Consider the following 20,662-nt stretch of genomic DNA (forward strand, 5'->3'; position numbering starts at 1 on the left):
CTCCAGCCAAGTAATGTGTACTAATATATATATGTACATACACTAGACTAAGGTGTGCATAAAAAATGCATGTGTTGGTGAAAATAACAGGCAATGGTGCATTATATTATAGAAAATGGCTTTGCAAAAAAAGTATATTAGACTAAATTGCACACAAGACTGTGTATATTAGGTGAAATTTGTGCTAAAATGCTGGTGATTTTCATGAGGGCTTTAAAAAAGTAAATCACTAACTAATATGGAAATATGGTGGATTGAATTTAAAATTATAAAAATGAGAAACTGAGAAACCAAAATTGATAGATTCGCCCATCCACTCACCCATTTGACCTTACATAGATCTCCTTCATATAAGGGGGATCTTGATAGGCCCACGATTGTTCCCAGCATGGAGGAGCAGTGCTTTGGGTGTCTGGGAGGCCTTCTCACTCTTGCCAAATGGCTTTTCAGTGGGAGCTGCAACATTTGCCCTCATGTGCCTTGAACAACCAAGGGGCTTTATGTGTCCTCCTTAGGTACTATTTCCATTGAGGCATTTCGTATTTTGCTTCACTAGAGAGGTAACAAATGGCAAAAAGACTATTTTTGTGTGATAGTGCTCTGTTTATGGAATTCCCACTCCAGACTGGATCCACCTGACACCTTCATTGTTAAGCTTTGATATACATAGCTTTAGGTTTTATCTGTCACCAAATTTGGGTTTTGTTTTAGTTACTACGCAGCATAACACAATGCGCAGCATAACACAATGATTGTGAAAGTGTACAATTTCAATGGATGCTTTCATTATCATACTGTATGTGCTGAAAAGCTGTTCAGTTGCGGGGGGGAGAGAAGACTATATATTCTGAAAATATTTTTTTCTTTACGCTTTCACACCTTGTCCTGCTGTCCTTCACATTCTTTCCAATTTGGTGAAGGTGAAGCTCTCAGGACACGTTTTTTCTCAAAGATCCACTGTGTCATGTGAGTCACTGTTGTCAAAGAGGGATTTGGAGGAAAAGAGGTTGTGAAACGAATGTGGGAAGGCTGTTTGCCAAAAATGTATGCGCCTCTCAGATTTCTTAATAAAAGGCATTTTAATTCTTTAGAAAAGTCTGACACAGACTTGAGTCTGATACTTTCTTCGCTTCCTGCCTCTAGACAGAAAAACATGGATCTGAACAACTTTGAAGCCTCACCTACACATTACACACAAATGTATGTTCATGTTCATTCCTTGGTTTGTTTCGTTTAAAGAAAAACAACTTTGGAAGAAGGGAATTCAGAGTGGAGAAGCACCAAGGGTGCTCAAATCTTTTCCTCCTGCTGCTTTCAGATCACCTCAGCAGTGGCTGTTCCTCCTCTAGCCTTCAAAATGTGAGTTCCAGTTGGAAACCACATAAATGAAAGCCACTGGAATTGGAACAGCCAATGGCTGATGAGGAAAGGATAAGCACCCTCAACTGCTTCTCTATGACAAATGCCTTAATGATCTGTCTAATGTTTCTTTAGAGACTTGCCTCTGAGCACATCTAACTTCTTATGACACAGGTAGTCCTAGGATAGAGGAATCTCTTCAGTAAAAGGTCTGCAAAGGTTTCCCTAGGGAGTTGCACAAAGAAGCCAGTGCCCCATGGAATAGTCTGAAGACACATGAGACCACCACTTTGCTAAAGCCGCCAAGAAGGTCTGGGTCTGGTCAGTTCCTGGATGCATAACTGCCTGCAAGCAACTTGTATGGTGCCTTAAGCTCTGTGGTAGAACTCTCCTTTCAAAACTATGCCGCCAAGGCAGGGAATACAAGCTTTCACTGAGGTGGCGGCGATGGGACATAGTGCTGGGGGCGGGGCGGGGTGGGGCGCAAAAGATCAGGAGCACACAGGCGATCACTGTTTGTAATCCCGTGATCAACCTGGAGCACCCAAGCAATCTACCTGTCGATCACAGTCAACCGGTTGAAGATGTCTGCGCTAGGCGTTTTAGATTTAAATCTGTGGTGTCAGTTTTCATTGTTCTGTTCTTCATATACTTGTTATTTCAAAGTACATTTTATTGATTTTATGGTTTGTATTCTTCCTTCATTAGTAGCTGCTCTGGGATTTTTGATATGGAAGAGCAGGGTGGAAATTTTATTTAAAGCAAAAGAAAAGCAGCATTAGTTTTGGTTAGCCCTGAGGAGATGACACAGCAGGACTCCATCTGTGATATCCTGAATCACGACACCACAACTTCTCTTTTTGCTCTTCTGTTCGTGTCAGCATTCCATTTCCTGGGCTGGAGATAGACAACGTTTTTAAGACAGTTGGGAGAGGCCTTCCATTTCACTGGTGCACATGCAAATTTAGCTCACATTTTAAAAATAACAGAGCAGTAACATTTGTGCTCAAATTAAACAGAGAGATAGTTCCCCTACATGCACACACCTTTTTGTGATGGTTCTTTTTGCGGGTTGCCATATTTCAAACAGTGAAAATCCAGAGAGAAAAGTTGTTAAGCTTCTTTGGGCAAAATCACACAAAAAAATATGCCATTTTTGAGCTATTTTTATGAAAAAATGGCCCCAGGAAAGTTTGCCATTATACACTTTTAGGCTCCAGGCAAAAATGTTCTTTTAACCAGGCCTTTGGTTGACTTGATTGACATCCTATGGCCTTTTAAAATGTGGCTTTGGGGGAAGTTATTGGGTTATTTTTTATTTTTTTATTATATATCTTGTGGTTTTATATTTTGATTTTGTTCTGTGAACCGGCCTGAGACCTCTGGGTATAAGGGCAGTATATTTATTAAATAAATAAATAAAACGGCACTGCCGACATGGGCTGCCATACATCTGGATTTTCTCAGACATTTTCCCCGGTTTCTGCTCAGACACTGCTAGAGACAGCTGGATTCTTTATATGTCCGGGAGATTCTGGACTTATGGCAACCCTATTTTCGTCATTGTTTTTAAAGATACTGTTTTTAAAGATGAGGTGAGACCTTTAACACACACAGGGCACTGGAATACCAAAGCAATCTGTATGCTTTGTAATGACAGCAAGGACACTCAGGGGCGATCATGTCAGTGACTATGTGTCAGCAGAGAAATTTCCCAGAGCATCAGATTCCATCAGTCTCCAAAGACGGACCAGCTCAAGGGTTCCCTACTCTTGCAGAGGGGAGTAGCTATATCCAGCCCAAACCTCATCAGGGAATGGTTCATCTGTGAGAACGAACTCACAGTGAATCCACCTATCAATGGAGTATTACCAGTCCACTCTGAGGTGAAGATCAGGGAAAAGGGATCCCTGATTACATGTGTTGAACTGCTGATGTACTGAGACATCCGCATGGAGGTTGTGAAGTCCCATCAAATCCAATCCACTAATGTGGATGGGAAACATTGCGAGTAATTCAATGCTGGAATCTTCTGATTGTTCCATCAGTGCAAGCACATCAGATCTGATGTGCAAGATAACACGCTCACACCTGTGATGTGCTGATGAATATGTAAATGATATTGTATAAAAATGGGAGTAAGCATATGATAGTATGTATGATGTTAGATGTGTGGGTAAGTATGCTAGGTGAATGGGGGCAAGTATGGAAATCTAGGTCACCTCCAGCATCTTTGTGCTGAAGCCTCAGTGACAACTGGAGAGGCCTCCTCAGGGCCCTCACAAAAGATTAAACTCTGTAAAGTGAAGTTTGAGAAAGTTACAACCCTTGACACTGAGCTAAGTGAGGAGCTTTTAATGAACAGCATGTACTGGACCACACTAGATATACTAGTCTCAGAGATTATCCCTTCCAAACAACAAACCTAGAAGGTGCTTATGGAAGGTGCAGTTGAGATCCTGATAGCTGAGGTAAAGTTTTCTTGGAGTGGAAAGAAGGAAGCTATGAAGTTAGTTGCACATCAAGGCCTCGCACCCCCTCCTTTGATGAATAAAAACATGTGGGCACCAGTATTTTAGGTTAATGGGCAAAAAAGGCCACAACTTTTATTGGTTACAGAATGTGAGTGGTATTGGCTTTAGGCACTGGACCCAAAACGACTATATCTGACTCCTGCCTGCCATGCAGAAAGTCTCACAAGGGTTAACTACCTGTAGGGGGAACCCTGTTGATGTACATCACCTCAGAGCTCCCCTGGGGTCACCGGAAAGGTCATGCCACGGCCCTAGCCACAACCCAGGCTTTGGACAGGAACCATGACCCCAGGATTCCTTTAACGGAACACCCTTAAAGGGGAGGGGCAGGTGATAGCCACAACCTCCCCTCTCATAAACCAAGCTTTTCCAGTGCCTAACCGCCAAATCTTACAAAGTTGTGATGATTTGCTACAAGGTAGGTGAAAACCAAGTGGCTGGTGCCAGTTTGCCAAGTGGAAAAAGTCCTACCAGGCCCCTCAATGGCACCCAACCAAGGTCCAAAGTACCAGAAGGAGCTCCCGGCTGTGCAGCCGCTTAAATGCGACAAGCCACGCACCCAGCCAGCCAGATTGGCCTGCTGCAGACATGACACATGCCGGGACTCCCCTGTGACACGGGGGCCTAGACACTGCTTAGGGCAGGAAGCGCGAGGCCTGTGCGCAACCCCACCCATCCCTGAAGATGAGCAGCTTTGTAAACTCTGATCAAGATGAGCCAAAATTTTTAGGCAACAATGGGAGCAGGAGAGAAGGTCAAAGCTGCAGAGGCAAACCTGGACACAGTATTCCAGGTGTGGTCTGAAGAAAGCAAAATAAAGCAGTACTCTTACTTCCCTTGATCTGGACACTATACTTCTGTTGATGCAGCCTGGAACAGCATTACCGTAGCTTTTTGTTTTACTGCTGCATCACTTACGTTGAGCTTGTGGTCTACTAAGACCCCTAGATCCTTTTCACAGGTGTCCCACATCTTATATTTGTGCTGCTGGTTCTTCCTGCCTAAGTGTAGAACCTTACATTTGTCCCTGTTGAAATTCATCTTGTAAGGGACCAGTTTGCCAATCTGTTAAAGTCATCTTGAATCCCAATTTTGTCCTCCCAGTTTGATGTCATCTGCAAATTTGATGAGCATCCCTTCAATTCTTTCATCCAAGTCATTTATAAATGATGACGAGGAACCATTAATGAGCACTTTTTGGATTCATTCAGTCAACCAGCTACAAATCCACCTTGTCCAATCCACATTTTACCAGCTTTTCTGCAAGAATATCATGGGGGATAATTAGGCATGGTATGTTTGAAGAAGAGTGGTTTCCCTTTTTTACGTTTATTAATAAAGGCCTGTACTTTTTTAAACCACAAGGAACTTAGAAATAATTTGGGAAGAACTTGATGAACTGAAAAGCTGGCTATGCAACTTCCTGTTCAGGAAGCCACAGGATGAAATGTGACTCTTGAGTGGCGTTCACATCATACATTTAAAGCATAGTTGGTTGATTGGCACCTGTCTGTCTCGGGGCGCAATGGAAAAGTGTACCTTCAGGGGTGAAGTCAAACCAGCCATGGCTTCCCCCAAAGACTCTTGAGAGCTCTGGTTTGTTAAGACCCCTCTTCCTCTCCTAGGGCTACAGTTCTCACAGTGGCTTAACAATCACTGCCTCTTTGCAGGGAACTCTGGGAACTGTAGCTCTGGAAGGCAAATAGAGATTTACTAACAACCCTTAGCACCTTTAACAAACAACTCCCAGAATTCTTTGGGGGAAGAAGCCATGACTGTTTAAAGTGGCATAAAAGTACTTTAAATGTGTGGTGTGAATGTGGCCTAGAGAGCCAGTGTGGTGTAGTGGTTAAGAGTCACGTAATCTGGGGAACCAGGTTCGTATCTCCGCTCCTCCACATGCAGCTGCTGGGTGACCTTGGGCTAGTCACACTTCTTTGAAGTCTCTCAGCCCCACTCACCTCACAGAGTGTTTGTTGTGGGGGAGGAAGGGAAAGGAGAATGTTAGCTGCTTTGAGACTCCTTAAAGGGAGTGAAAGGCGGGATATCAAATCCAAACTCTTCTTCTTCCTACACTTCATGGAGAACTATGTATTGTTTAGTCACTGTTGTTTTTTATTATCATAAATAAAATTACAATAAATAAAATAAATAAATGTTAATGGACTGCTATTGCTTATCTTAGGTTCTATGTTCTATGTTTCAATATTTATATATGACTATTTTTATTTCTAATAAAAATAGAAAATTAACTCTCACTAATTTTGCTCAGGTGTAACCCAAACACAGCTGATGTTCCCTTATATACCAAGATATTGAATCTGCCACAAACCATTATAAAAGGAAGAGAAACCAAAGAAAATAGATGAAATGAAACCTGAGAGCAGGAGGAAGATTTGTATTTCAAGTGAGCATCTCATTTCTTCAGTGTAGACCATGTATGATGACACAGGAGTATCAAGCAGAGGAGAAGATCTCCAGCTGTATGGGTCTTGCCGTCCCCTACCCCAACAACCCGTAAGGAAAACTGGAAATGTAGAAGGTATTTTTTTTTTGCTAAAATATGGTCAGCAGGGGAGCAAGAGAGGTGCTATGTATTATGAAGTCACTCCTTCCACCCACCCATGCCTTCTGGGATAGAAGCGTCTCAAGCTTAGCAAATGGACAATTCCAAAAGTTAACTCTGTCCACCCCCCTGTCTAGACGAATATGAAGACTTTGACAAAGAGAGCGACTATGACAGCATCTCGGTGCCTCAGGAAATGGAGGAGCCAAAGGCACTGCCTGAACCACCAGGTATGAGAAGAAGGGACCCTTGCTTGCTTCAGTGTTGCTGCCCTCTGTTGGCTATTATGCATAAGGGAAGACTGGGATGGCAGCTATGCGTACACTGTCGCCTTGTAACAGTGGCCTTGTTAATTATAAAAAAATTCCTTCCAGTAGCACCTTAAAGACCAACTAAGTTAGTTCTTGGTATGAGCTTTCGTGTGCATGCACACTTCTTCTGGCAGACCAACACGGCTACCTATCTGTAACTTGTTAATTATAGCTAACCATAGTTTATAAGCCATGGTTAATAGGGCTGCCATATTTCAAAAAGTGAAAATTCGGACACTAACTCCTTTTTTTGCAAAATTGCAAATAAATATGACAACACTGCTGACATGGGTTGCCATACTTCTGGATTTTCCTAGACATTTTGCTGATTTCCACTGGGACACTGCTTCCGGTTGCAGTATTCCAGATATGTCTGTGAAATTCCAGACGTATGGCAACCCTACTGGTTAACATATTGCAGACAATCACTCAGACCATGCCTTTTTTGTATCCACAGCATAGCTTATATCACCCTTACAATTACCCCAGCTTCTCCACAGTTCCAACATGCTATCCTGAATGCCTTTGCGGCACCCTTACACTGGCAATGCCTCACCATGGCAGCAGCAGCAGCAGCAGCCTGCTTGCTATTGGTTTCTCTTTTTTCCTGAAGTTGCCATTCTGAGCTGTTTCAAATCTCTCCCTCCCTCCTTCTCTCTCTCCACCCAGCCACAGCTCAATGCACCTTAACTCTAGCCCGATGGACCTTAGCTCCAGCCCAATGGAAAAGCTGTTGGAGAAACTGCCTGGTTCTGCTCCTGGCTCTTGTGGGTCTCCTGATCGGCATCATTCTCCTTGTACAGCGTGAGTGCAAGAAGCAGGAGGGGTGTTCATGTGTGTCAAGACACACTGTGGAGCACCCCAGCTTCAAGAGATAAAAGCAGTGAGGGACTGGGACTCAAAAGGGAAAGAAGATTTATATGTACACGTATATGGTGTGCCGTGGTGCTGCAGCAAGGAAGGAAAGGAAGGGCTGCGTACAAACAAATGAGCTTCATGTCTCTCTGTGGTTTGGTTGGCATCTCCCAAGACTGTCATCTTCGCAAGTTTCAGATCTCAGTAATTACACTGGAAAGTTGTGGGGGGGGTAGGTCAATCCCTTTGGCTGAGCCTTGGTAAGTGCAAGGCCAGTCACAGTACCATTGGAGGGGCTCTCTGCCTCACAGAACCCAGCAGTCCCATTCCCAAATCAGAGAGTGTGACCAACAGAGGGAAATGGGGAATTCCTGACTGAATCCCCTGTATTCTGTCACAAGCTGTGGCTATAGGGAGAGCTGCGTGGGCAGGGCTGGGCTCTTCACATATATTCTAGCTCCCCACCTTGAATATTTAGCTTTCATTTGAAAAGAAGCATCTAGTATTTTTATTACAGAAGTTATAAGGAAGGCCATGCATGCAGTATGCTACTTAAATGTTCAGGAAGAAGTGAACTGGGAAGACGTAAACTGGCCTGTGAATGCAAAGGCACTGGGATAACTGACCCATATTTTTCTCTCTCTAAAATATGAAATTACATTTCATTTTATTGGTATTTAATACAGTGGTACCTCAGGTTACAAACACCTCAGGTATTTGTAACACTTTGGGTTACAAACTCCGCTAACCTGGAAGTAGTACCTTGGTTTAAGAACTTTGCCCCAGGATGAGAACAGAAATTATGCGGTGGTGGCGGCATTGCAGCAGAGGGAGGCCCCCTTAGCTAAAGTGGGACCTCAGGTTAAGAACGGTTTCAGGTTAAGAACGGACCTCAGGAATGAATTAAGCTCGTAACCCGAGGTACCACTGTAATGTTAAATAACTTTACACATATTGGCTTTGCATTCCTGTTGTTCTGTAACGATCCCTTCCCTGTATGCTTAGGTTCCTTCCCCATAAAATGTCTGACTGCAGACCTGCCTCTGGAGGAAACAGCAACAATGGGGTGGGGCTCCAGGGTGGCTCATGCAATGATGCCCATCTCTTGCCCTTCTAGATGCCGCCATCTTCTCTGAGCTTGGGAAGCTGAATACCAGCTGCCCACAGGAAAGCTGTGATGTTTCAATCATCCCTCTAACAGCTGACAAATTGAAGACCGCTCTTCTGAAAGAACTTAAAGCTTTAGAAGAACGTAATTACAAGAGGAGTGAAGCAACTGATAGAGTGGAGGAACAAATATCTAAATTGGATGGAAAAATAAAGGCATTGGAAAATAGAGGTATGTGTGAGAGGAACAAGATGTAAGCAACTGATATAGAAAAGCAAAAAGCATCACTGAACAGAATTTATCCACGGAAACCTCTGGTCAAATCTATTTGACAAACTGGGGCTCTATGCAGGGAGAGTAGAGGGGGGAACATCCCAACCTCCATGTTTTAGACCACATTATGACAATTCCTAACCCTGAGATGTGTCTTGCCATCTTAGTGGTTCTAATCCCAAATAGCGATGTATAAAGAGACATCCTATCTTTGTTGCAATCAGAACTGTTTCTGTTCTGCTGCAGTTCAGCTTGTACTCCAGTTAATCAATCTTCCCTTTACTGCCACTATTATTATTGATAGTTTCCATATAAAACTTTTCCCTCTTTCAGAAATCTGCAGGAGGACTGACCCTTTATCCTGGCATGAGTTTCTAGGAAGTTGCTACTACTACTCAGAAGATGAAAAACAATGGGAAGATGCCAGAAAATTCTGCATTACTATCAGTTCCCACCTGGTCATTATTAACAGCAAGCGTGAGCAGGTCTGAGCAGCACCTTTGGTCGTAAGGCGCATTTGCTCTGTTCATTCATAAAACTATTTTGCTTGGCCCTGTAATTATACTCTATCCAAACCAGATTTTCCTAAGAATTCAAGCAGCTTCCAGTTCCTAGCTGTTGCTTTCCTGGACCTAGGCAATATATGGGTAGAGAAGAGGATAGGGAAACCTAATCAAATACATCACCACTCTGGTAATTCATTTTTAATTTTTAAAATCAGCTAACATATTGTCATACATATATAAGTTCTGAGTGGGCAGGTTTTACAGGTCTTGCACTTATTCTGTCTGTCACGTTCCAGTCTATGGGTCAAAGTCCTGGCGGAAGACGTCAGGACCGGAGGCAAGATGGCGGGGTGCGAGCAGGAATGAGAGTCCAGAAACCAGGGGTCTGAGGGTCAGGAAGCAGGGAGTCACAAAGTCAAGGGTCCGAGGGCCGAGAAGCAAGGAGTCAAGAAGCTGAGGTCCAAGGATCAGGAAGCAAGAAACCGAACGCAGCAAGGCAGGAAACAAGTTGCTGTGGCAAAGAGCCAAAGGGAAATGCTGACCTTATATCCCTTCCTGGCTCTTGCGACCAGGTGCAGTGAGTTACCAAGCGGCCTCACCTGTGCGGCCGCAACTTGCTTCTCCAGAACAAACTTAGGAAGGCCCCAGTCTTGTGAAGCCCTACTGGTCACAGGGCCTGGCTCCTGCATGCACTCCTGACACTATCTGTTTACTGCTATCTGTTTATGTCCCACCTTCCCTCCAAGTAGCCTAAGGCCACATAGATGTTTCTCTCCCCTACCCACCCACAAATTGATAGCATCATCCTCTGCAGGGAGCAGAAATGGAGGCAAAAGGCCAGCCATTCAGGGTGCCTCCAGATGATCCCTATTTTGTGGGAGAGATTCAAGTATACACCAGAAATTTAGGTGTGCACCATTAAGGTTGATTAAAGTCCTTTGTCACCCTAGTGCAACAAATCTACCCTAGTGCAAGAAAAAACAGGCTTTTGTAGTTCTCAAAGAGAATGTGTAGGCCCTAGAAACCAGAATAAATGCTGAATAAAGTCTAGGTAAAGGTAAAGGTACCCCTGCCCGAACGGGCCAGTCTTGACAGACTCTGGGGTTTGTGCGCCCATCTCACATCTATTGGCCGGGGGCCAGCGCTGTCCGGAGACACTTCCGGGTCACGTGGCCAGCGTGACAACGCTGCTCTGGCGAGCCAGAGCCGCACACGGAACGCCGTTTACCTTCCCGCTGGTAAGCGGTACCTATTTATCTACTTGCCCCCGGGGGTGCTTTCGAACTGCTAGGTGGGCAGGCGCTGGGACCGAGCAGCGGGAGCGCACCCCGCCGCGGGGATTCGAACCACCGACCTTTCGATCGGCAAGCCCTAGGCGCTGAGGCTTTAGCCCACAGCACCACCCGCGTCCCCCTGAATAAAGTCTAGACATAGCCTAATCTCCATGTAAGCTGTGTGCAAGCAAATCATGAATGCTCAGTAAACTGGTCATGAGGAGGAGACGCTTGGGCCATCAGTGACAATCCTTAGAACAAACAGGAATATGCAAGTATAGGCATAGAATCATAGAAATTTAGACTTGAAATGGACCACTAGGATCATCAAGTCCAACCCCCTGCAATACAGGAATCTTTTCGCCCAACGAGGGTCTCGAACCCATGACCGAGTGACAGGATTGGGGTGGCGGAATTCTTGAGCAATCATTCAGGCCAATCTCCTGAATGCATTTTTATCACAGCAACATATTGCAGCTAGGCAGACTATGGATTTCATGTGCTACAGCATTTGTGAAGGTGCTACATGTTTTTCTTCCTAGAATTTTGTGGTTACAAAAATAAAGCTCACCTCGGTCTGGATTGGCATAAGTGATGCAGTGAACGAGGGAGCGTGGCAGTGGGTTGATGGAACCGCACCAACAGAAAGGTATGTGGATGATACCTAGCTCTTCTTTCTGGACCCCTTACAGGGAAAAGGCAGGGGGCAGAACGGTGTCAGGAATTCCCAGGAGCCACATAGCCATTCCTCTTTTACCCTGCAGCCTCCTGCGCCCCTGAAAGCTTCTCAAAGGGGTTCATGGGGTGTGGGGCAGGGGAATAACAATGTAGAATGCAGCTCAGGGGGCTGTTGTGGGAAGAGAGGATTGCATAACCCTGGCCAGAGCAACATCCCACATTGTTTATTACTCTGGAGCAGCTTTTCTGGGAGGCAGAAGGATGGAGAGGAAAGAAACTTTCCATAGGATTCAATCCCTTGACTTGATCTAGTGGAGCTGCTCAAGCAGCTGAATCAACTATTCTAGCTGCTTTCCTAGATACAGGGCTCATCCAGACTTTTGTGCTGTATTTCTAGGCACAGGTCTGGGCTATAAAGCTCTGGGTCCAAAAGTCTTGCTTGTTTGTTCTTTGTTCTGGCGCTTTCCCTGAGGAAACCCACATTTTACCGCTGAATTGGAGCAAACGGCAATCAGGTTTTTATCAGTTTGCCATTTGCCCCAATTCAGAGGTAAAACGTGGGTTGTCCCAGAGACTGACACCCCTCCCCCCTGCTCAGACACAGAGCTTTCAAGTGTGAAGCTGAAATATGGCACGAAAGGAAGTCTGAAAGAGCTGCAGTTTCAGGTTAAGAACGGACCTCCAGAACGAATTGAGTTCTTAACCCGAGGTACCACTGTACATGGTTATCATTCACTGCCACTTTGAGGCATTACCCCTCCTTCTGTTTTTTCACTCTCCCATGTCATCCCTCCCTTTTTGACCAGCTTTGTATAGTATATTTGCTCTCCAGAGCACAACGAGGTGTGATTTGTGATCAGGCGGTCCCCAACTTTGGTTCCTTACAAATGTAGAAGGCATCCACATAATTCAGCAAGTCTCTTCTGCAGTGATTTCACAATTCTGTACTAACTGTGCTTCTCTGTTACAGGTTCTGGAGGCAAGGAGAGCCCAACAATAATGATGGTGTGGAAAATTGTGCTGTCCTTTATAAGGAGGGTAATTGGAATGACATTGACTGTAATTTAAAAGTCCACTTTGTCTGTGAGAAGCCAACAGGTTGCAACTGCTAAAAATAAAATAAAAATGAAGAAGGAGATCTTTCTATATGGGATCCTTGACACAAGCTTCAAGGAGTTCACATCTCTTGAATATAGCTGGATATTCCCTAAATGACCAAAGCTTTGTGGATGTTTGGGACCATCATTAGTGTGGCATGTGTTGTCTAGATGTCTTTGGGCAACAGCCACCTCCAACCATTGTCCAAATACATGGAACTCTTGGCTAACCTATCAAATGAAAATGGTTGCAAGCCCTCAGTTAGGGTGTTCCACAGCAGGGTTGTCTTAACACTATGCAAAGGTGTTCCCATCTTGGCTGCAGATGAATTAGGAGTGACTAAAAGCATCCAACTGGGATGAAGCTGATTTAAGAAACAACACATTAGGATGTGTTCGCCATCCCATTTACTGCGGCACTCACTTCATTTCCAGTGCTGGGTTTTATATCCATTTTAACACGATGTTATCCAACATGCATATGTATCTTGTACTTTGTTACAGTTTGAAGCATTGTTTCCTAAACCAGCTTCACACTGTTTGGAGTGCTGTTCTGAGGGTTCGCCCAACTCCCAGAGCCAATATCAGAGGGGCACAAAAGGAGAGGAGGGGAAACCCCACTGCATACATGGAAGTCCTTGCACAGGGCAAGGACAAGACCCTTAGGTGAATCCCTCCTCTGGTAAGAAAGTACAGGAAACATAAGCACTTGGATAATGTTATATGAACACAGATAAATACCGGTAACTTAGCACTGGAAATGCAGTGAGTGCACCATAAACGGGAGTGTGAACACAGGCTTAGTCTGCAGTTATGTCTTTCACAAACAAACTGTTCAATCTGCTTTATAACATCCCTTCCTGAGAAGATAGCTTTCCCTGTTCTACCTATTGTACCTATTGTTCTTTTTAGGGTCCTACCTGCTACCTTGCTAGCATATGGGTAAAAGCACCAGGGATGGACTTACTAAATGTATAATAGCAATTGCAGTTCTTGTGGTCACATCCACACCATAGCACTCATTTACCACTCCCCAGAGAAGTATGGGAGCTGTAGTTTGTTAAACTTGCTGGAAACTCCTAATTAATCTCTTCACCCTTAACAAACTACAGTTCCCAGGATTCTTTGGGGGAAGCCATGGAGTTAAAGTGGTATTGTATGTAGAATTCCTTATCATTGTTTATAATCCTCAGGACCTTTTCAACAGTACAGTTTCTAAGTGAGTGCTTTCCCACTTTATTCCTGGGCCATTGGGCTCTAACCTTATCTTTCAATTTGTACCCCACAAATCCCATCCAATTTGTGTTAATCTGCAAATTTGTGGAATACTTTCCACTCAAAATTCTTATTCCTAAAAATAGCAAAACCACCCACAAAGCCTCGCTGAAGCACTCCTCCCAATTGATCACTCAAGTAAGCACCTACCTGGAGATAGTCCCAGGAGTTTGTTCTAGCACACATTAGAATAGGTCATCCAAAGAACATGTTAGTGGTCATTTTAATCTAGTGCATAACTGGCAGCATTATAACAATGTCTGAAGCAGATGTGATGCTAATCCGAGGTATCAACTCTTTCTTAAAGTCTTTGATGTCGTATATAACCTATATCTAGGAGTGTCTCACTTATTTTGAGCATTATGTTCAGAGTTTGATGTCAAAATTAAAAATCACAGTGGGGAAAATCTGGGTTTTTGGAGTCTTTTTTAGAACTGTTTACAGGGATCACCAACCTATTTGGACTGATGGGTACACAAGGCACCCAAGCACACTCAACAACCTATTCTAACAGATTCCTTCAAATCAATTTTCAGCCCTTCAGCCTACTGATTCAATCTATTCATTCAAGTCAAATTTCAGCTGGGGGAGGGGACCCTGTGAGAATCAGGAAATGTCTCAGTACACTGAGCGTGCCAGTACTGTAACTCCTAGTGTAGCACTATCTAAGAGTAAACAAGCAGGGCTCCTGTATACAGAGATTGTGGCTGAGGGAGATTAAAGAAAAGTTAGCATCCAAGGCATAAGCCCCTACTCTAACTTGGGCCTTACTTCATGCATTTTAAAAAAAATTTGAACATTTAAAAATGCAGCCAGCCTGCATGCAAGGCAATGGAGCACAAAGCATCAGTATGCAATGGAGTGATTGACCTGCTGGGAGGAGGTCTGCCCCCTCCCCCCCCCCCGTTAAAAGTAAAATTACTTTTGCTGCAAATTGAGAGGCACTGGGGATCCCCCCCCCAAATCCAAACTGGATTCCAATCTCATCTCTGTCCTACAATGTTAACATTGGACTACATTGGAGAGCTGCTATATGCTACTGTACTCTTATCAGCAAAATCCTTCAACCTGCATTGGGAATATAACAGTGAACTACACTTCCAGGATTGTTTACTACTTTCCCAGCCCTACTGCAGTGTGAGGACAAAAGTAATGGATGGCATTGCTGAGGTGTTTGCTGTGTTGCACTGAGTTAATTATAATACATGTTAAAATGACTACAGTTCCAAAACTACTTTTTTAAATCTAAGGTGTTAAGTTCCACATTTTGCAGCACAATATACTCCCAGCTGAAAATGTTAAAAGCAGAGGCATGCGTTTTGGCTACTCTTCCCACTGTAATGGTTGTAGAGCTAGAAAAAAACTAGACATATATATATATATAAGTCTCCAGTTATTTTTTTATTTGGGATCGCCATTTTACACGGGGGAGGGGCATACTATGTCTGCCACAAAGATTAAAAAAGAAAAAACCTCAGCACCACATGCCTTGAAATTCTAGCTTCAGCCCAATTCCCAATCTACAGTAGAAGTGTAACCACTGGACTCCATTATAAACTAGACTTTCGCATAACCCTCAGTTTGCAATAGTCACTTGGGAGGCTCCTATCTCCAAGCCACAGCTTGTAATTCCTGCAATATGGCGGTAATGTGCGGCGTTTTCTGCATTGGGATTTGCAATAGCGAGGCGGATGTTGGAAAACCATTTTTTAAAAAAAGTTCCACACGCTAGCAAGAAATAAATTTAGAAGAGAAATAAAACCGCCCTCTTTGGTGGTACATCATTCATTCACTGGACAGCATGCTGGTGTCCAGCAACAGCCACGTTTTAAAAGTGTGGTTTTTCTCCATTTATTTTTCAGGTCAGCTGCCCAGGAATATTTTAAAATGGCGCCTCACGCGGAACCAGGAAATGGCATCATCAGAGACGATGCTTCTCTCTAAACGTTTCGTAGCTCTGCGACAGAGGCATGCATTTGTTACCGGAAGCCTTTTTTAAAAGGGGGTTTACTTCCGCTTCCGGAATGGTGGAAAGGCGGGGCGGGAAATAGCAAGAGCAACCTCAGGAGGCGGGTTGGAGGCGGCCAAGATGGGGGCTCATCTGGCTCGGCGGTATTTATGGGACGCGGAGGTGGAGCCGGACCCGGTCAAGATGCCCACCTTCGACCCCCACTTCGGCTTCCCCGAGGAGCGCAAAGAACGCGGTGAGCCGAGCTGAGCTGAGCGGGGAGGGAGGGAAGGAGACGGGGAAGACGAAGGTCACCCAGCGCTTGGCTCCGCCTCTTCCCGGAGCCTTCGCCTGGCGCAGCCCTCAAGCCCAGCCTGGCCCCCCAGGCAGGCCTCGCCACCGCACTGCGAGGTAGGTTCTCTCTCCCGGGGTGGGTGGGGGTGCGAGGGCCGGCCCAGGAGCCAAGGGGAGGCGACCGCCTCGGGCGACAGAAGATCCGGAGTGACGCTGGACACAGACACCCTTTCCCGAGCTGGGCTCTCTCTGCTTATCTGCCAGCATCGCCGGAGAGCCACGTTTGAGGCAGTGTTATTTAAGGGCAGCTGTTTGTCGCGTTGCCATGGTTTAAATCAGGCATAGGCAAACTCCGGCCCTCCAGATGTTTGGGACTACAATTCCCGTCATCCCTGGCCACTGGTCCTGTTAGCTAAGGATGATGGGAATTGTAGTCGCAAACATCTGGAGGGCCGGAGTTTGCCTATGCCTGGTTTAAATCCTTCCTTTTTTCACTCTTGCATGAGAACACTTTCACAGAGACATCCATTACAGGGCATTATGTAAAAATGCTTTGGGTTGAAAGGTGTTGCACAACTGTAAAATATAGTAATAATCCAGAGGTGGCTGTGAAGCTCGCCGGATGATCCCGGGCTAGTGCCTACCTCCAGGGTGGTTGCGAGGATGAAAATGAAGGGGGCATGTTTGCCTGCTGGAATAAAAAATAAAAAAAAGCTTTGCTTAGTGCTTTGCTTACGAAATTGCTTAGATCTGTTCTGACTTAGGATGCTATAGTTGATAGCAGGCCCGGTGGGTATAACTTTGGCCCCTGCTTGTTCAGTGTTAATGGATACTTTTCATTTTGTGCAGCCTCCTGAGGATGTGGACGTGAGAAATGTGAGAGGTACCACGTGTGTGCTAGATCCAATACCCTTCTGGGCCGCTTTGCTGGGATAGGACTGTTCATTCCTGGAGGGGTGAACCCAGAAGTTGGTGTTGGGGGACCTCAGTTCCACGCATTAGCTGCAGGCCTGTGGTGCCCCTTGGGTTCTGTTCTGTCTCCCATGCTATTTAACAATTATATGAAACTGCTGGAAGAGTTTGTCTATAGAGTTTCGGGGTTTGGTGTCTGCAGCATGCTGATGACACTCAGCTCTATTTCTCCTTTTCAGCTAAATCCAGGGAAGCTTCTTTGGTTCAAAACCACCATCTGTCATTAGTAATGGATTGGATGAAAGTGAACAAATTGAAAGTTAATCCCAACAAGGCAGAGGTGCTCGTGGTCGGTTAGAAGGCAGACCAGGCAATAGGGATTCAGCCTTTATTGGATGTGGTAACACTTCTGAAGTCACAGCTTTGCAATTTGGACTTCGCCTGAGCTCAGCCCCGAGCACGGATGTTCAGGTTTCTGCAGTGGCCAGAGTGCATTCGTACAGTTAGAGCTAGTGTGCGAGCTGCGCCTGGTCCTTGAGATGTCTGATTTGAGGGTGACTGTGTTGTCTCTACAGAAAGGGCATGCATTTGTTTAAAATATGCTTAAATAAGATTTAAGGCACAGCTCTAAGGGCAGGGCAGGAACTCTGAATTCTTTCACTGGTGTTGACTAGCTATGATTACTGTGAGGATGTAGCACTTGGATTTATACTGGAATGGTCTATCAACTTTAATAGCTAATCGAATTTGCAGATCAGGTTTCCAAAGGCCATAAGCCACTACAGAGGTTTCAAACGAGTTGATGACAGTTGATCAGGTTGACCCTGCCTGGATCCTGACCTCACTTCTGTTCATTTTATCCCCTTCCATTTTCCCATGCAGTGATGATAGCAACAGAGCAGCAGATGAATGAAGCTCAGCTTCCTCTTGACATGCGAGACTATTGTGCACACTACTTCCTTAAGTGGGCGAAGTGCAAACGTGACAAATTTCCAAATATCTTTGCGTGCAAACACGAGCGTCATGACTGGGATTACTGTGAGCACCTGGAGTAAGTCAGAGCTATGCCTCCCTTCTTCCTGTAAATCAGCCTTCCAAGTTAGCTTGTTGCTAACACTCCTGTATCACTTTTTCTCTGTCCACCATAAGAATTTAGCAAGACTAACAGGTAGCATATGGGCAGGGGAAGTTATTGTGTCACAACCCCTTCAGTGGTGTGGGTAGGGTGAACTCTTATATACCGATCTGTTAACTATTCTTCCTTAATGCTGAGTGAGCTTTGATTTGGCTTTTTGAGTTCACTCAAAGCATCTCAGCAGTCTTTATACAAGTCTTTCCAGGTTCAAGAGACTTCTAAACTGGCAAATATTTTTGACAGTATTCTCTCCTGATAGGAAAGCTAAATAGAATGTAGGGTATCTCACTGATCCCATATCAGCAGATGACAACTTGGGGAAAGGTGCATTAGGTAGATATCCATATGCATGCTACAGATGTCTCTGCAGAATAGAAGAATGTTCAAGTGGGGAGGGAGAAAACTTTTATGAGGGATTCAAGCCAGCTAGTATCTTTTGGCCTGGAAACCACAGAATGCGAGGATGGGTTTGGGAGGGGGGGGGAGTATCGGTTGCTCTAACCTGACCTGCACTTGTGTGCTTTCCTGTAGCTATGTCATGCGCATGAAAGAATTTGAACGGGAGAGGCGCTTGCTGGCTCGGAAGAAGCGCATTGAACAAAAGGCAAAAGTGGCGGCGGCAGCATCAGCATCCTAGCTGCCTTTGGTGTGCCTCCTGGCTCCTTCAACAAGAGGCTTGCAGACTCCACTAGGTCTGTTATGTTGAAAACAATAAAGACATTATCCTGTGGTTCTGTCTAAAACAATCACTGTGCAGTTCCTGAGATGAAATGGATAGCAGTTGAACATTTAGAGCTAATGAAGACTTCTTAGCCTTCAAGAAGCCTCTCTTATATCAAAAATCCCCACCCCTGCCCCTCAAGTCTCTTCTGTAGTTGCTATTTTAAAGAAAGGGGTGGTAATGTCCCTTTTGTGGGTTGCTGGAAGTATTAACTAGTATTGTATTAAAGCGCAGAGAGACAGACAGACAAAGACAAAATACCAACCATTACGTGTTTTAGCTGCCAGTCTTGACTGTGCACACAGCCGTTTTCACTTCTCACTCTTTTCCTGAATGCAGTTGTGGGGGGTAGGTCTCCACTGCATAAACCTTGGTTCATTTTTGCCTAGTAATGACGACAACGTCTTTTAGGTGTCTTGTTCTACATACAGTCATAAAGAGCTACTGCTCATCCAGTGTGACAGGAGGTGGGCAGGGATTAAAGGGAGCCAGTATCTGTGGGGCAGGGTGTGAATTTACCTACACCTGGGAGGAGCTGGTAGGTCCCAGGCCAACCTAGAGAAGTCAGACTTTGTGGCACCGATACTGTATCAAACTTTCCCCAGCCAGCTGCTGCTGCACTCCAAATGTTTTGAACTACAACTATCCCCAGCCATTTGCCATGCTGTCTGCTGGGAGTTGAGGTCCAGGGCAACTGGAAGTCACCAAGTTATGGTTCAGGCTATAATAGGTTCTGGTTGAAATGTGGATAGAGTTTCCTCTGGCTCAGCTGAAGTGCAGGTGGGAAATCTGTAATCCTCCAAATGTTGCCAGACTCCAGTAATTCCTACCTGTTGTCCAGCAAACTTCTGTAGGACCACAGGCATCTTATAACTGCAGCTCATGACCCTCACCCTAGCTGGGGAAATGAGAAAGATGACTGCCCCAAAAGCCACACTTCCAATGCCACCTGCTTAGTGCAGGAATCTACAGCAGGAAGCATTTGCCCTCTGGTATCTTAGTGTAGACTTAGCAAACAGAACTGTGAACAAGTTCTCAACTTTTTTGTTGTTGCTGCTGTAACAACACTTCGGGAGTTCTAAATTGTAATAAGCTTTCAAAATACAACTCTTTTCCAAGTAGCTCAGAATTTAAAGAGTACAAACTTGTTTCTCTCATAAAATCCTGTTTCTAGTGTCCTTGTGTCACTAGACAAAATGCACTTTGCCCTAATTTGAGAAAATACTTGCATATTTTCACCTTAATCTCAAATAGTGTTTAATGTTTAGTAAAGTAATACTAAATCAAAATGTATACTGTTTAGTGTGTGGCCTGAGAAACCTTTTTTTAAAAAAAGGATTAGATATGTTCATGGAAGATCCAGGAACACTGGTTGGCCACAGTTGCTGAAACGGTACCTGTTAACAGATGCTAGAGGCAAGAAAGAAGGGATGCTCCATATGCTTGTGAGCTTCCAAAATCACATTGCTAATTTTTTTTCCTGACTCGGCAAGCCAACTGTGACTATTTAACTACTAAATGTGATGCCCAAGTGGTGAATACGCTTTCTAGAAATTCCATTGGTTAATTTATAATTCCAACCCTTTGACCTATATTGAATTTTAGCAAGCTGTAGGAGTGCAGTTGCCATTTCAAGGTTAGCTTCTGATTTTAAACAACTTGTCTCCTTTGGTGGCAGGATAATCCAATATGATTTGAAGCTCTGTTCTTCCTTTTTGCTAGGCTGCCTTGCACACAACCCTCCAGCGGGTGACGCAAGGTTCCATTCCTTCTGTGTTTAATTCCATGGCACCCTACAAAGAAAAACCTACTACAG

At 44.6% G+C, this 20,662-nt stretch overlaps 2 protein-coding genes across 2 annotated transcripts; both read left to right on the plus strand.

Annotated features, from left to right (window-relative positions):
* Positions 1–6,173: 6,173 nt before the first annotated feature.
* On the plus strand, positions 6,174–15,835 carry LOC309526324 (asialoglycoprotein receptor 2-like; the record flags this gene model as incomplete). The annotated part of the gene is made up of 8 exons (XM_082212246.1): positions 6,174–6,435; positions 6,597–6,689; positions 7,440–7,574; positions 8,743–8,964; positions 9,340–9,491; positions 11,329–11,435; positions 12,435–12,502; positions 15,699–15,835. The coding sequence occupies exons 1-8, from the start codon at positions 6,330–6,332 to the stop codon at positions 15,833–15,835; spliced, it is 1,020 nt and encodes a 339-aa protein (XP_082068372.1). The 5' UTR covers positions 6,174–6,329.
* A 24-nt stretch (positions 15,836–15,859) lies between these two features.
* On the plus strand, positions 15,860–18,855 carry NDUFB7 (NADH:ubiquinone oxidoreductase subunit B7). Its single transcript, XM_082212273.1, has 3 exons — positions 15,860–16,040; positions 17,873–18,041; positions 18,657–18,855. Exons 1-3 carry the CDS (start codon positions 15,926–15,928, stop codon positions 18,760–18,762), a joined length of 390 nt encoding a protein of 129 aa, XP_082068399.1. The 5' UTR covers positions 15,860–15,925; the 3' UTR covers positions 18,763–18,855.
* The last annotated feature ends 1,807 nt before the right edge of the window (positions 18,856–20,662 follow it).

This window comes from Podarcis vaucheri (assembly GCF_965113315.1).
Source record: "Podarcis vaucheri genome assembly, chromosome: 2".
Classification (NCBI taxonomy): domain Eukaryota; kingdom Metazoa; phylum Chordata; class Lepidosauria; order Squamata; family Lacertidae; genus Podarcis; species Podarcis vaucheri.